The sequence below is a fragment of the Euleptes europaea genome, chromosome 12, assembly GCF_029931775.1.
Source record: "Euleptes europaea isolate rEulEur1 chromosome 12, rEulEur1.hap1, whole genome shotgun sequence".
NCBI lineage: Eukaryota > Metazoa > Chordata > Lepidosauria > Squamata > Sphaerodactylidae > Euleptes > Euleptes europaea.
Window position 1 is genome coordinate 48,766,893 of NC_079323.1, and position 17,847 is coordinate 48,784,739.

At 40.8% G+C, this 17,847-nt stretch overlaps 1 protein-coding gene across 2 annotated transcripts in view; it reads right to left on the reverse strand.

Annotated features, from left to right (window-relative positions):
* The window catches only part of ROBO2 (roundabout guidance receptor 2), a 504,839-nt gene that overhangs the window by 43,107 nt on the left and 443,885 nt on the right, over positions 1-17,847 (reverse strand). Inside the window, exons 18-22 of one of the 2 annotated variants that reach the window (XM_056858916.1) lie at positions 12,434-12,476; positions 10,890-11,017; positions 7,567-7,848; positions 7,087-7,212; positions 5,031-5,187 (exon numbers count right to left, since the gene is read on the reverse strand). In XM_056858916.1, the coding sequence (XP_056714894.1) occupies positions 5,031-5,187; positions 7,087-7,212; positions 7,567-7,848; positions 10,890-11,017; positions 12,434-12,476 (736 nt within the window). The remainder of the gene's footprint in view (positions 1-5,030; positions 5,188-7,086; positions 7,213-7,566; positions 7,849-10,889; positions 11,018-12,433; positions 12,477-17,847) is intronic. The other variant, XM_056858915.1, reaches the window with a different exon arrangement.

The window sequence follows — 17,847 nt, forward strand, 5'->3', positions numbered from 1 at the left end:
ACAGTAAAAGCTAAGACTGGGTTGTGTGAAACTTGAAAATATGCTGTCATCATCACTGATGGCTTAGCTTTAAATAACCAGTGTTGTCTTGGTGACAAACATAATTCTCCCAGCCAAATAATAGATACTGTACACAACTGAGAAGCCAAGACCTGTGTCACAAAGGTTTCTCTACAGATAATGCATCAATTTACCTGTCTGATGTATCACTGTGGTGTCTTAGAAATATATGGAGGTTATTTGTCTGTTATTGCTCAATTATCTTAGCTGAACAGCAATACATTGAAGTGCAGATTTCAGTCTGTTGTGGGGGAGAGGGGGTATTATTAATCAGTAACTATTTGAACTAAATTGCCTATTCTTTCTTTTTTTAACAGGCACAATTCTTAAGTGCCCTTGAGACAAAAGGTTCTCTTAAAAAAACCTTTTTAATGGGCTTTCACTAGCAAAGAAATGTTTGGTTTGCCACCCATGTCATGGATCCGCAAAAGGAACAAAACACTTTATCTCACACTGAATTGGGCAAGCTGTTGCTTTTTCAAAAACATTTGTGGATGAGCATGGATGAATTTTGTGAAGTCATAGGAGGAAGGATCCTTTGGGTGAGGACGACTGTCCCTCATCCCAATTGAGGACGGGAGCAGTTGCGAATAGCAATGTGTCTCCCTTTTAAACTAATGTGTCACTCAAATACAAAAAGGATCTTGAAATGTGATATTATGGATATAAACTCACTTCCTGGTAAGGAGCTTGCAAACTTTCTTGAGGAAAATTAAATGTTTCACACTGTGAAGCATAATGAGTTAAGGTATGGGAAGGCCCAGTCCTTAACTCTTTTCACTGTTATGAATCAATTTTGTAAAACAAAAGGGACCTATACTCACCTCAGCCCTGCTCATAGATAAATAGGCCTAAATCATGACTGCTTTGAGATATAAAAAGATTTATTCTCTCACACAGAGTTATCAAATCCTTCGCTTACCGGGCACTGTTTGTGTGTCTCCTCTTTTTAAAAAAAGAAACATAGAGGGGGGACCATAGCTTCTCTTCTGCAAAGCAGACAACTGGAGGAGAAGGAATTGAATGCAGGAACAGAACTTCTGGCTCTTTGGCTGCCTCCATCCATTGTATGGCACCGCTTTCATCTAAAAGAGGGTATCTGCAAAGCCTTTGCCTCTTTTCTTGAAGGTGCCATTTATTTAGATATTTATATCCCACTCTTCTCCTCAATGGGGACCCTAAGCAGCTTACATCTTTATTCTCTCTTCCTCCATTTTACCCTCATAACAACCCTGGGAGGTAGGTTAGGCTTAGAGTCACTGGTACCACTCAGTATGCTTCTGTGGCAAAATAGAGAGTCAAATCTGGGCCTTCCAGATCTTAGCCCAATGCTTTGAGAGCCAGAGTGGTGTAGTTAGGAGCGGTGGACTCTAATCTGGAGAACCGGGTTTGATTCTCCACTCTTCCACATGAAGCCTGCTAGGGGAGCTTGAGCTAGGCACAGTTCTCTCCGAACTCTCTCAGCCCCATCTACCTCACAAGAGGACTGTTGTGGGGAGAGGAAGGGAAGGGGATTAGAAGCCAGTTTGAGACTCCTTTAAAAAAGGTAGAGAAAATCGGGGTATTCAAACCAACTCCTCCTCCAATGTGGTGGGTTTCCTGGAAGGATTAGACAAAACCTGCTCCCTCTGCTTACCCTCTTGCTTGCCATCTTGTGTAGTGGTTACAGAGTTATTGAGGTGCAGTGGTTAGGATTATACTAGGATCTAGGAGAATCAGGTATATATCCTGGCCTTGGGCCAGTTGCTGTCTCAGCCTAACCTACTTCATAGGGCTACTGTGAAGATAAAATGCAGGAGGAAGAAAAACATACGCTGCTCTGAGCGCCTTAGAAGATGGACAATCTAAAAATCTACTCAATAAATAACATTTAAACATGAAAATAAATGTATTATAGGATTCAAAGCAAATCATTTTCCTGTTCCTACCATTAGCCTAATAGTAGCACTCCTTATTATAGAAAATGAGACCTCCCATCCCATCCCTCATGCTTAGGGATTGCCAGGTCCCTCTTCGCCACCGGCGGGAGGATTTTGGGGTGGAGCCTGAGGAGGGTGGGGTTTGGGAAAGGGGGGGGGACTTCAATGCCATAGAGTCTAATTGTCAAAGCGACCATTTTCTCCAGGTGTACTGATCTCTATCGGCTAGAGATCAGTTCTAATAGCAGGAGATGGCAACCCTACTCATGCTACGCATCTGCCCTCCTAGGCATGCCCCGCTCACCAGCTCTGTGGCCCAGCTAGCAGATCCCACACTTTTGTCCTCTCTCTTTGCAGGGGAGGACATTGAATGGCATTCTCTTTTCTTACTGCCTCTATCTTGAAATGAATCTTAGAGACAATGGGGAAAATGGAAACTGAAAGCTGACTACAGCTGTAGACCAGGGACCCCCAACCTTTCTGATCTTGTGGCACCTTTGGAATTCTGACATAATGTGGTGGGCGCAGCTACCAAATGGCTGTCACAGGAGGCGGAGCCAGCCAGCGTACCTTCAGTTACAGAGTGAAGATCTTTGTGCTGTGGTGGTAGCTGCTGGCAAAGCAACATTGCTAAAAATCTGCACAGCCAATCAAATCTCCAGTGGCCAATCAGAAGCCTTGCTGGGCAAAAGTCCTACCTGGCCCGGCTCACTTCCTAAAAACACTTGTCAGGTTCCAGGTGTTGTTGGGCACCATGTTGGGGACCCCTGCTGAAGACACTGTGGTGTCCTCGGGGCGGGGGGGGGGGAAGCCAGATCTGACCTAGTTGGCTCCAGTCAGAGGAATTTCACTCAGGTAGATTACTTTTCCCAATGCTAACAAACAAGTTTAGCCTGGATTTTGATCAGTTATATTACAAAAAACTCCTTGTTCCCTGTTAGGCTGTCTCTATTCACAGGGTTTTTACAATTCAAATTACACAGCCGTGCATCTTGGAAGCGTGTGATGCTGCAACCCTCTGTCTCTTACTTTTTGTATAAAGAACCCCCTTTAATCTCAATACATTATTCTAGAGATTACAGAAGCAGTTATTATAGTTGGGTAGAGGAATCTATCAGGAAAGGATGTGATCCTCTTCCCAAAAGAACATTCAATACCACCATTATAGCAAGTAACTACACATTCTACAAGACCTAAGTATAAAGCTGAAAACAAGAATAACACAAGAAGCTGAATTCCAGCAGTGACAGAAGTCTCTCCAGACAGAATATCAGCAGACTATCCTGGTTTTTTGCCCTATGGTCATCATGATGTGTGGCCATAAGAAATTAATTGAGAACAGACCTAAAATATAACATTACCGTAGTTGAGTAACAGAATAGGCTGTTCTATAATGGTAATAATCATGATTGCCAAGTGAACGTATGAAGCTGCCTTATCATTGCCCCACATAACCGTGTATTGTCTACAGCAGCTCTCGGAGACTTCAGGCAGATATCTTTTTTCCAGCCATGTGACAAGAAAGCCTTTTAACTGGAGACAGAGGGATTGAAGTAGAGACCTTTTGTATGCAAAGTACAAAATTTTAGGCAGTGTTATTGATACTATAAATAATTGTTATATGCCCAAAGAAAAGAATGGGTCTCAGAATACCTACACTCTGCACAATTCTGAATACCTTTCATCCATTATGAAGCCAAAATAGCTAAAACCCACATGCTCCAAATTTAGCAGCAAGGTATTGGGACAATTCAGTGCAGCAGATATAAACAGTTCCTTTCCTAGACTAAAAAATTAGGTTGATATAGTAGTATGATTGGTAAGGACCCACTATTTCTTTACAGACTGCTAGGGCTGCCAGGTCCCTTTTCGCCCCCAGTGGGAGGTTTTTGGGATGGAGCCTGAGGAGCGTGGGGTTTGGGGAAGAGAGGGACTTCAATGCCATAGAGTTCAATTGCCAAAGTGGCCATTTCCTCCAGGTGAACTGATCTCTATCGGCTGGAGATCAGTAGTAATAGCAGATCTCCAGCTAGTACCTGCAGGCTGGCAACCCTACGGACTGCTAATTAATCTGAAAAGTCTACATACAACAGGGGTCTACGCAGATACTCCTCTGCATAGCTGCAGGCTTTCAGTCGTTTGAGGGCGTCAAGGCCCTGAGATTGCAGTCTTCCACCTATAGGACCTGATAATGAGTTCTGTATCCTGACACTTGGGGCCAGAGCTTAAGACGAGATAGTCATAAAGCACATTATGAAAAACAGAACATTATTATTGCAATGTTTTTAAAAAATGTTGGCTCTCATTATTGGAAACAATGAGTGTGCATGTGTCAACGGTAGCCTGTAATTATAAAACAGTTTATTATGTTACATATGTATATAAGAACATAAAAAGTCCATGCTGGATCAGACCAAGGCCCATCAATTCCAGCAGTCTGTTCACACAGTCCCCACCAGGTGCCTCTAGGAAGCCCACCAACAAGACGACTGCAGCAGCACCATCCTGCCTGGGTTCCACAGCACCTAATATATTCGGCATGCTCCTCTGATCCTGGAGAGAATAGGCATGCATCATGACTAGTATCCATTTTAACTAGTAGCCATGAATACCCCTCTCCTCCATGAACACGTCCGCTCCCCTCTTAAAGCCTTCCAAGTTGGCAGCCACCACCACATCCTGGGGCAGGGAGTTCCACAATTCAGCTATGCATTGTGTGAAGAAATACTTCCTTTTATCTGTTTTGAACCTCTCACCCTCCAGCTCCAGCAGAGGACCCCGGCATTCTAGTATTATGAGAGAGGGAGAAAAGCTTCTCCCTGTCCACTCTCTCCATACCATGCATAATTTTATAATAATATGTATAATAAACTGATGAGCTGATAGGTACTAAGAGACCATGAGCTCCACACACTCCAATATCAAACTAAAATGCCTTTCTGAAATGCCAGAAACAGATGGGTACCTAATAACACACATGACACACCTTGTACAAGATAGCTGGGAATACTGAATTCCAAGTTGCATCCAAAGAGAAACACAAAACATTACCCTGCTTCTTGCTGATCCACCCCATAGTGTTCTAGCTCTGTGCCTGGCAGAGGCTGTACTGGAGGGGGTGGGAGAGGGATGTTGGCCCAGTTAGAGCCATTATTTTTCTGCGGCTTCGAAGTATTTTTGTTTTTCTTTTTCTTCCCTCCTTTCCCACCTGAAACCAAGAAACATCACAGAAGTACGAAGAACAAAGTTGGTTATTTACATTTCCTGAAAAAGCGCTGATTCCAGATGGCATGCTCAAAAAAGAAAGAAGAGAGTATTTTTATCTTAGCAACATCAGCAGTAACATTTTATACTTGTCACAAGGTTATAAATAATAACAGGGTGGGATGGAATGAAAATAGTCTATATAATTGCCCAGAATTACTTCTTTTTATTTCACACACTTCATATAGCCTAGCCACAATGAAGCATAAGCTGAATAAAAGTTAAAATGTACTTGCTGTATCAAAACTATATTTATTGATTTATTCATGTCTGCTTTAAGCATACATGCAACCATTGTTGGAAAAAATAATAGACTGCAGAAAATTCTTTCAGATGGCAGATCTCAGTGTATTCATAATATTTTGCATAATCTCTCTCTCTCTCTCTCTCTCTCTCTCTCCCTCCCCCCCCCCTCTCTAGAAAAGGGTTGTTAGGCACACAACCAAAAACTTTACTTTTTTAATTGATGTCTCTTGTTTCGCTCACAAGGGCAAAAGTAGTAGTTAAAATGATAATTGCTAATGTAACTTGTTTCTCACTGGAACAGTATTAAGATGTTCAATTTAAAAAGTATTGATAAGCTCTCCTTGGTGATATTGTCAGAACATATAATTTAGTGATTTTTTCTAAAATAAAATAAAAATGTCTTGCAGACAGCTGGAATGGGACAGGGCAAACAAACAAGGAGTCTAACAAGGACTCAAGAAAGAAGACATAGGCTTGCATCCCTTCAAAATGTATCAAAATACTGTTTCCAGAGGGTGGGGGACTTTCCAGGGAAAACAACTGGGGATAGTTGGAGGGATGCTGCTAATGAGAGAACTAGTGAAAATTCCAGCCCCCAACCAGTGTGGATTTGTTCAACGGGATCCAAGCCAAAACATTACAGGAGAGTTTGAAGGACAATCTTGATAAACGGTGGGAGAATCATGCTATGAAGTGCAGACCAAGGAAGAAGGAAGCAACCAGGGGCAGGGGTGTAAGCAATCGTATAGGGGGACATTTGAGTAGGAGAGAGGAACAGAGAGATGCAAATGGTCTTGAGTGGTAGGAGATATAGGAAAAGAAGGCAGAAGAGCTGTAAAAACAAAACGAACTACAATAGAAAAAGCAAGGCTATTAATTAAAGTGACTCTAGATCAGATGATTAAAATGTATTAGCAGCATCATTTTGCATAGTACAAACAAATTGTTTGCAACTACTTCTAATGCTTGTCGCGTTATTTCTCAATGATGTACTGTAATCATTACAATACGGCATGCGGAGTAATACCTACAGTTTATGTTTGTATACAGCTTTCAGACTTTTTAACCTGCTGCTGTCATAAGAACGCTTTCCTTTCAATTCCAGTATATTACTAGGGGTGGATTTCTTGATACACAATCGAAATATCATGAAGCCTCCCAGGAGTTGGGGGGGGGGGAGCAATAATAATGCAGCGAAAATATTAACCTCATCATGAAGCTCCACAGAGAAAGCCAGGGCTATAAAGAGGAGATTGATTTACGAATAAAGCCAGCAATGTGCCAGAACACTGAGAATGTTACACAATAAGATTTCCAATCACGCTGAAAAACACAGAGTACAAAGGCTACCAAATATTTTCTTATTATCTGTGAATGGGTTTCTTGTTCGGTTACGGCAAATAAGGCGCACCGAAGTTTTTCTTTCATCCAAGTCAAGGCGACATATTCTCAGAACTCTAAATGGAAGGGACGCCACAATAGCTGAACACAGGCTCTTACTGCAGTGATCACTCCTCCGAGGTTATCGTTGGGAATATAAAGAAAGCTGCTTACAAACACAAACACTTCCCCTCACACACACTTTATTGAAACCAACCTGAGAGGCTGCCACTTCTTTCTGAGCTGTTGTGAGAGCTGGTGGTGCTGAAATCCTGTGACTGGTTGTGTGGCATTCTATTAGACAATCCCTCAGCCAATCGGTAGTCAGGAATGTAAAGTAAGGCTAAGGGTTAAAGGGCAAAGGTCACAGTGCCATCATGTGATTAGTTTATAGCACATGCACAACATGCAGTTAGCTGATAAGACAGCTGATGTAGTTGGACGGTGGAAAATATTTAACCTAGTATATTCTCATGGCGGTGGACATGGGGCGGCAGATACGCTGCATATTAGCAACAGATGAAGTGAGCTGAAATTATAGCATAATACAGTGGGAGGCATACGAAAAAGTACTGAATGCATGCAAGGTATGCTATTAGATAAGGGAGACAGGAACAAGGGAGAAGGAGCTTGAATGTAAACCATGCACAGAATATTCTCAGAAACAATTTTTATAAGAAAACTAAGCTGGAATCACCATTGTTGCCTTTGCTTTGATCAGGTAAAGAGTAACCAAATCCCATTAGGTCGCTTTTTTGTTGAATTGAACTTTTCCACTGGGGGTCCGGTAAATCAACTGCCAGTTCATGGATGCTGTTGGAGTGCAGTATTTGTGTTGTGGCATATGGTGTCGCCTGCGTTATTTGGCTGGAACTGTTGTAACTAGTTTTGGTCGTGAAGTCAATGCTGCTGTAAATGGCTCCGTCAGAAAGCATGGTGGCAGTTTTATCTCCTTGGCCTGGCACTGGAGGCAGCACATCTGTGATGAAAATACGGGAATGAAAAAAGTCACCGATGCACAAGAAACCCAAAACTACCAAGGTTTTAATATGAAAAATAAATGTGTCACGTTTGCATTTCAGCAGAGACAGAGTCCATGAGCCAATGAAGGGAAGATGATGAACAACCATTGCCTTGGTATAAGCATCTGTGACAAACTTTCTACTTGTCCTTCACATCTCACTGCCTGAAACCATCTTTCCTTCATACCTTCAGCTGTGAAAGTTTGGAATATTTCTGTCCTGAAGAATGTTTTCAATTGTTCATTTCATGTCAGAACCAATGAAATTGTGCTCTGGGGAAATGATGAAAGGGATGACTTTACAAGAATAAACCATCTTCCTGTGTTTCTCCTCCCGTCTGCCGCCATCGCGCGCACACACATCTTGTGATTATTGTACAGTACTACTAAATGAACACTGACCCCTCCTCAGATCATTCTTTTCCAAAAACCTCATTAATTTTATTAAGTTTTTTTTTTTTTTTTTTTACCCATCACTTTATCTGGCTTGATTTTTGAAGTTAAGCTAAACATTTCTTTCTGACTGTAAAGGGGGAAAAAAGAATAAGGAATAAATCATTTTGGAATGTGTCAAGATTTCAGGAGGCACAAAAAAAGTTACTGTAAAGAGAGCCAGCATGGTGTAGTGGTTAGGAGCGATGATTTCTAATCTGGAGAACTGGGTTTGATTACCACTCCTCCACATGAGCGGTGGACTCTAATCTGGTGAATCGGGTTGGTTTCCCCAGTTCTACACATGAAGCCAGCTGGGTGACCTTGGGCTAGTCACAGTTCTTTTTGAGCTCTCTCAGACTAACCTACCTCACAAGGTGTCTGTTGTGGGGAGAGGAATGGAAGGATATTGTAATCTGGTTTGATTCTCCTTAAAAGGTAGAGAAAATTGGCATATAAAAACCAACTCTTCTTTTTCTTCTAAATTAACAGTCAATTATATTGATAAACCAAACTAAACTATGGAAATTGAAGGATGGCTCTGTTGAAAAAAACAGGTCCCTAAATTATAGTGAAACCAAAGAAATAATAAAGGATATTTAACCTGAGATCTTGCAATTTGTTCACGTGCTGTTTAATGAAACTCCCCCCGTCACATAGATAAATTAATAATTTTAATCTTTTGGTGTGCTGAAGGCTGTGCCATATATCCTCACAGTTGACAGCTTCTGACACTTCAAGAAATTAATCTTCCTAACTAATGAAAATATAACTGTTGCAAAAGGATAAATGCACAAAAGTATGGAGCTTTTAAAATCGAATTACAGACATTTCAACGAATGCATGCATTAATATTTATGGAGCCAAATACTAGAAGAAAGTTTAAGGAACTTTAAAAGTTGTGTTCACATCCTTTAATGGGTTATTCAAATTGTAGTCCATGCAGATCACCATATTTTTGGCACTCTTTAAGATATTCTTGAAGCAAGGTAAAATTTCAGAGTTAAAAAACAGTTGGAATCTGGCTTGCAATATAAATTACCTGCTCTGAATCTTAAAAAAATCTAATTTAACATTAATGAAGCAAACTTTTCAGGGGGAAAAAGTCTGTAAAATTACTCCTAACAACCAAATGTTAAAAAAGAAACAAAACTTCAACAAAATATTAGTACTAGGTGTCCAGTATTTGAATATACACATTTTGAAATGTCACTGACTGCTTCCACTTCCCACCATGACTGCTATTTCCCCACTCTTGGCTCCTATTTCATGCCACTGCTCCTGTTGCCGGCAGTAGAAAAAAATATTTTTTACCAAATGCCATAGGAATCACCAGAAATCCGATGGTTTTATGGTGATTCCTAGAGGGGCATGACAACATCTCCAGGTTTTCCCCAAAAGTGACATCACATCATTGCAACAGCGCCATCATGTCTCTCCCCCTGGCCTTCTACTAGTTGACAAGCCGTGCCTGCCAACCCTACCACCCACATTAAATCATTTTACAATTAGGAAGTGATTGAAGTTGGGAGAATTGAGTAGAAGAGTGTGATGAATACAGGGTTAAATGTAAACTTTGAGACTGAGGAATTCTGTCAGCCAATGCCAGCAGGAGTCTTCTTGGAGAGAGAGAGAAGATCTTTTAGCTATGAGCTCCCAAACTGTGCAGTTGTGTGTTGAGACTCTTAGAACCTGTGTGTTCATGTATTACCTAGCTTTCATAAACCAAACCTGAGTGGTGACAAAGGGAAGTTTGGGGTAGAGGTGGCTCCTGAAACAGGGAGACTCCTCATTCAGTGTTTCTTGGGGGGAGAATTGTTTTCCACAAGGTGTGGGCAAATCTGAGGAGTGGGAGAGGCTGTGGATAAACCTCCACTCTCTGGTATTCTCTGTGCTAGGGTAAACTGAGTCCACACTGAGTATAATGAACAGAGTCTGAATATTTACTGAATAGCCTGAAGAGTCCGTACTGAAAACTAAGTACTGTGCCTGTGACCATTCAAGTTATGAACAGTTCCTAACCAACTAAGCTTTGTGCCTCTCTTGAAGTAAAGCAATCTATCTACCTCTCTGTAAATAATAAACTTAAATTTATCTTCATTATTATAAAATCAGCTACAGCCTCTAAGCCTCTCAATTTCATCTGGGTGGAGGAAAGGGAAGCTTTCTCCTCACACAAACAAAGGTGATAAGGTGTGGGGTTTAAAACATATTAAAACCCTCACATTTATTGGTGGCAGCAAATTTGTGGGGTACAGGGAAGACGAACCCTCACAAAGAGACACTGTTTGCCATAAGAAAACATTTAATCCAATACATCAAATGTAATAGATGTTTAATGATTTAAAGGGTAATTGATAACAAAATAATAGTGCCTTTAAATATTCTATGTTTAGAATCTGGGGTACACCATCCATAAAGTTCATAAAATAAAGTTCAAAGGAGAAGGCCTTTAAAGTGTCATAGATGTTTGTAATCAAAACAAATCCTTTATATGGTTGGAAATGTTTTCAAAATGCATTTGGGACACAATATCACATTTGACAGCTTCTTGATGAAATACCCACCTCCACGGCCAAAATTCCCAAGATCATTTGGTCCACTAGTACTGTTGTTGACTGGCAGGCTGGTGGCGGGCCATGAGTCTGCAAGCCATGGATAACTGGGGTCGCCTGCATTTAACAGGCCTGGTCGACTGAAGAAAAGATAAAATATGTCGGTGTGGAACCTCCATGTAATTATAACTGAAGAGATTTTTATACATTTTCCCCCGGGATACTGTATGTAACACATACTTTATGAGATTTTACATTTATTTCATATTCAAAGTTTGAAGTGTACCATGGGGTAACAAGCTACAGCAGGTTAATTGGGGCTTTATACGAATCAGCACTGTCTGTGGAAATGGGATAAAACACCAGTTACAAGTCTGCTAGAATCCCAACGAACTCTGTTGTCTGTCTTGAAACAAGGAAAAGGATCCTAAACTAGGAATGAATGATAAATTGCTACCTCAAGGGAACAATCACTCAAAGTGACTGTTCTGTATCAGCCATTTCCAGGACTCTGGGCTACTATTCCTTCACTTCCTGCATCCCAAATATATGTCTGTCATCCACAAGCTGCTAGTTCTTCCTTTGAGCAGTCTAGCTTTGAGTGGGATTAAGCATTTTTATCTGTGTCAACAGGCTTTCATGTCCTTATGATCTTATTTCAGCGAAACACACTAAAGACCATGCAGAACAAATGGAACTAAGACAATATAATCTTTGGAAGTACAATTTAAATATTTGGCTAACAGAGCAATTCATAAACTTTGGCATGGTCAACAGGACAAAAATAGGAAACACTACCCAGAATTTAGCCATCATGATAGGCACAGTGCTAAACCTGCTCTTAAGCAATAGCAAACTTTAAAATAATGCTTCTATCCCTAAGAGAAATGTGGGTTGGTTTCTATGGAAACAACAACGTGATCCTGCAGCATTCTTGCAACATATATGAACTCTCATTAGGCCTAATCTTTTTTTTGGGGGGGGGGGGGCTAAATATTGATTAAATAGGAGACTGGAAGTTATTACCGGAGCCTAATTACAATCTTCATATTGGCATTAAGAAAATAGATGAGGATATATTGGATATATATATTTCAATTGAGTAGCCAAAGTTGTAGAATTCAGTCCTATCAATCTACAACCTATTCATCTTTCATGAATCATTTATTTTGTGATCGATTGTATGTAATTGTTCACTCACAGCAATTTAGTGGGAGCCAATAAGGAGTCTTAAACAACAGCAACTTCATTTACTAATGCCTAATTAATGCAGTAAACATCCTGGAAACAAATGAACACATTCCTTGTGATACTTTCTATTAATTTCTTCTTGGGCATCTGGGAGATATGAAACATCTGGACTTGATTCCCCTCAAGTGTACAAGAGATAGATCATTAAAACCTGGTCTAAGCCATTTAATTCCTCCAAAGAATTGTCACTCTGGCAATTGATCATGCATTACTGTATTTTTAATTCCCAATCAAGTATGAAATATGATACAACTTAAATTTGACAGAACCAGAAGTTAAACATGACCTTTCAATAACAGCCATACCTTCCATTGCTCATAAGTCCTCCATCTCCTCTTTGAAAAGTGACTGGTTGGATTCCAAACACAAAAGAGTAAAAAATCCCATTAGTCATAGCATGCAATTTACATGAAGCGCTATCAAAGCTCACAAGATAATGAATTAAACAATATAACCAAGTATAAACCACAAGAAGAAAGCTGACCTATCTCCTGGTTTCTACTAGATGATATTGATCTAAATCAATCTCTCCCAGTTTCAGTCTCATAGGACAACTTATTTCTGATCCCTTGATATTTTAAGGTTTTGGCAATTTCCTCCCTGAGATCAATAGACCATTGGCTTCAAAAGGAATATAGCCAGAAGCTCCTGAATTGGCATACTTCTGTTGAAAATGCCCTTCATCTTTTCAAGCTAAATCAAAATTAAACTAGCATGATGGTACTTCAGTAAATAATTAAATATAGCCTGACAGTATTATCATACTGTTATCATAAAAGGCTAGAAATAGAAACCTTGTTGAAGCATAAACAAGAGCAACACAAAAAGTATAAGTAGATTCCCATGCAATATTATAAAATCATTTTATCCATACCTGATGAAAAACAAATTGAGTGCATGGTATAAATATGTTAAGTAACAATATCTTTTCTTGTCCATAATCTTCAGAACAATAATGAATGCTTTTCAGGACAAACTCTGAATTTACATATCCTAGACCAAATTACTGTGAAGGGGTTTGATTTGCTTAAAACCTTGGAAGTTTCTGTTTTATAATCCAGATAAAAGAATTCATTTTTGAAGCATCATATAGATCAAAGCTTCTTAAACTGTGGGTAACTGGATGTGGGGGTTGCGAAAATACCAAAGAATTGTTTTAAAATAAATTTCTTTATGATTTATTATCAGTTAATGTTTGATTTGTATACCTATTTCAAATACCTATATACCTGGGGTTGTGTAAAAATTTCTCGGCAAAAAGGGGTCGCAAGTTGGAAAAGTTTAAAAAGCACTGATGATGTTGTGAGATCAATAGACCAATAGATGATGTTGTGGCCAGACTTTGTTGAGTACCAACTCCAGTACAGGACTAGCCATTGAGTATTAGAATCCCTGAACTATTTCCCATTACAACTGCCCACAGAAGGTTGCATTCTTGCTGCTGAAGTCATGTAACTTTGATATTCAGAGAAAAACAGCCCAAAGTTTCAAGGTTCAGTGAAGAAGACAGTGTGAGAGGCTACATATTGGCATCCTACCCTTCCACAGAGCCCCGTGGCGCAGAGTGGTAAGCTGCAGTACTGCAGTCCCAAGCTCTGCTCACAACCTGAGTTCGATCCGGACGGAAGTTGGTTTCAGGTAGCCAGCTCAAGGTTGACTCAGCCTTCCATCCTTCCGAGGTCGGTCAAATGAGTACCCAGCTTGCTGGGGGTAAAGGAAAGATGACTGGGGAAGGCACTGGCAAACCACCCTGTAAACAAAGTCTGCCTAGGAAAAGTCGGGATGTGACGTCACCCCATGGGTCAGGAATGACCCGGTGCTTGCACAGGGGATCTTTACCTTTTTACCCTTTCACAGAGAAGAATAGGGCAGAAGAAAAAGGGGTTTCCTCTTTCCTCCAAATTTCAACTTGCAACTGTCCTGTGAGATATATTAGGTAACAGAGAAAGGCCCAAGGTCACCTACTGAAGTTCATGGGTGAGTGGAGTTTTATAGCTGGATCAACAAGCTCAATTATCTGTCTATCCGCAGCCCCATTCCCACTTCCTACTTTTCTCTAGCCATCATCACCCAACAAGCACAGAGTCTAAGTATGCTGTACAAGCAGACAGACATTGAAAGAATTAGCTCTTTTTTTAAAAAAAAAATCAGTTCATTTTATATGGAGAAAAGATTTTTGTGAATGACAGCCAGTGTGGTATAGTGGTTAGAGTTTTGGACTAGGATCTGGGAGACCATAGGTTCAAATCCCCATTCTGCCATGGAAGTTTGGGCCAGTAAAAAAACATTCTCAGACTAAACTACCTCACATGGTTCTTATGAGGACAAAATGGAAGAGAGGAGAACAATGTAAGCTGCTTTGGGTACCCATTGGGAAGAAAGGCAGGATAGGAACATATGAAATGAAACCCTCCACAAAAAACGCTTCTTAATCAATGCAGAAATACCTGTAAATATTGCACACAAAACAGCCTTTTCTGTTGATCTTTTGCCACAGTTTCACAATCTCAGTCAAACAACTGTACAGCGTCAAGATAGAAGTGCTATGATCAGCAGAAACAGTGACATATAAAGCTGGGTATCAGCAGCCGTCTGATGATGAGTTACATTTTTGCCATGTTATCAGTTCCACAAGTGGCTTCACAATGCACATTTAATGACAATGAAAACAAAGGGGACTCCTTTGGGATCCCATATAGAACGAACATAGGAACCAATGATTAATTGCCTATCACCACAGTATGGGCAATTATTGTTTCTAGAAAGTCACAACAGGCATCTTTCATATTAAATAGTTTACTATCCCTATTTGAAAATGAGATAACACAAGTAAAATTGAAGCACTGGTGAGTGTAATATTACATACAAGCCTATTTAACAAAATGACATGTTAACAAATATCGATGTTATTCTTATGATGCTTTTTAATACACTAATGAACAACAGTATCATTCTTTCTAAAATAGATAGGCTACAGCTAAATGCTTAGAGCAATACACAGGAAAATATGGGTGCAAGATAATTTATTTGATTCTGACTAATTGGGTTAGAAAACGTGGCAGTCAAATATAATTTAGATTCTCTTCCCCCTCTTCCAACAATATGTTTCCATTTCATTTTGTTACAATGAATTCTGTATTTGTCAAAACAAAAATTAATGAGCCTTTAACACAACCTTCAAAAACAATATGTGGGTTGCCTAGGTACAATTATACATCCTACATGTTAATTTTGGATTAAGAACTAATGTTTTCCAGATTCACGTTTATGCTTTGGCTTGTGATAGTGTATATCCCCTGCCTATGCTGCATCTGTTCCCTAATGCTAAAACAGAAACTTGGAACCAGAGGGTAGGGGGTGTGCTGTCAGAAAAGAAAGGCCTTAAAGCTGTATCAGTTCCATTTACGCCAATGGATGCTCATACCAAATACTCTTTCAGAGCGTAAACTCAAACCCTCTGGGGAAAGATTTTCCCTGGTCCCTCATACCTATATACCACATTTCTATCTTACTCTTGCCCCAAAGAACTCAGGACAGGATCCATAGATCATTTATCCCATTTATCCTCAAAACAATCCTGAGATCATTTGAAGTTAAGAGACAGCGACTGGCACAAAGCCATCTACTGAGCAGCTCAGAGGGGATTTGAAGTCAGGTTCCCTCATGCTACATCTAATGCTGAAACTGGCCAAGTGAAGAGCAAGAGACCCAGAGAAGAGGGGGCAGATTCAGAAAAAGGGTATTCTCCTTTAGACCCAAGAGACCCTATAGGGTGACAGAAAAATGTGCAAACTCCCAAAATGGAATTCCCCAAATTCTCAAAAGCTCCAAAGTTGTGCTGAGCCCCCCATCTATTTTGTCAGTTTCACAGGGAGTATTTCAGACCTCAGGGATCCAAGAGAGCCAACTGATTCTCCTCTCCTCCTTTTGGTCAGTTTCACAATGACTGCCTTCAGACCTCAGGGACTGAACAAAGCCAGGCTGATTTCCTGCCCTCCCCTTATACACATTCTCTTATATGCATGAGAATCTTTTTTTTTTTTTTTGCGAGTGCAAGACTGCCAGTGGAATTATGAAATGGAAATGACCGTGCAAGTGTTTTTATATTCTTATGACCCCTGCACTGAGATAGCCAGAAACAAATTGGTTGCGGGGGTTGTTTGTCAAGACCCTTCTCTGCTCAGTCAGTTAAAATGAAAGATTCCTGCTGCGGGGCTGGGGACATATTTAAAAAACAACAACACTACAGCCAGTTACAAAGCAGCATTTTCAGGGAGAGGAATTCAGAAGCTCCACATTTTTGCTGAGGATGGATAATCGATCACAAGGTACTCCTGGAATTTCTTCGGGGGGGAAAGCCCATGTGCGTAGTGTTTTAAGAATTCAATTGCAAATACTCTGCAGTTAGAGAGCAGCAGATCCAGCGGAAACAGACCATGCATAAAAGGCCTTACTGTGAGCAATGAGAGGAGGAGTGGGAGTAGCCAACTGAATAGAACCACTGGAGATCCTGCCACTGCCACCAGTCCCACTGTCCCTGCCTCTCCTCCGCAGGTAGGAGGATAGTCAGGTAGGACAGGAGGAGCAGGAACCACCAGTGTCCCCCATCCATCACCACTGTCAGCCCTATCACTGCTGCTTCTCCTTTATGGGCAGGGGAGGTGCAGCAAGAGCCCCTCTGCTTCGTGCCACCCCCTCCGCCAACAAGGCAGCAGCATGGGAAAGAAGGACCAGGTGCCCCCCCCCCTGCATGAGTCAGACAAGCAGGCAAGGTGACTGAGAATAACAGCAGTGCTGAAGACGGGCTGGCTGGCTGGCCAAAGAGTGGCTGACTGAGCAGGCAATCCTCCCTCTGTGAATAGGGCAGGTCTAGGCCTATTCTAAAAGGATCTGCTTCTGTTTCAGACAGTATATTATACTCCCTCAATCACTGTTATGACACTGTTATGACATTTCCAAAAAGCTGAGATTTGATGAACTTCAGAATTCCCAGATAGTACTGAAGAAGTTTTGGTTTTTATACCCCGCTTTTTCTCTACCTTTAAGGGGTCTCAAATCAGTTTACAATCGCCTTCTCTTCCCTTCCCCACAATAGACACCTTGTGAAGTAGGTGGGGCTGAGAGAGTTCGGAGACAACTGTGACAAGTCCAAGGTCACCCAACAGGCTTCATGTGCAGAAGTGGGGAATCAAACCTGGTCCTCCAGATTAGAGTCCGGCACATGTGGAGGAGCGGGGAATCAAACCCGGTTCTCCAGATTAGAGTCCGCCGCTCTTAACCACTACATCACACTGGCTCTCTGAAATATGAATACTATACATTTGTATTTTTCACTTTTCTTAAAAGGAATAAGCTGTGCCACACAAAGCAAGCAGATGATAGAACACTGGGTTCGGGGACCCTCCCTTTGACTCAGAATTAAATACTAAAATAAGTAATAGGGAAAGAGAAGTAACCCACACAAATCTGTCTTTTGAAAGAAAGCAGGTTAAGATGCTGGCTATCAGACTCAAGGTGAAGGAATGTAGGAACTGTGGTATGATTGCAATATATTATTTCACGATGTTTTGGTAAAAGTGTCATTCTGTGAACATTTTAAAGGAGAATTTTCTTCCTTTATATATTGCTACTATTGGGGCTATGTTTTCTAGGCAGAAACTACCTTTTCAGATGTTACTTTTGACCACGCAAATGGAAAGAACATGCTATGAGAACCTGC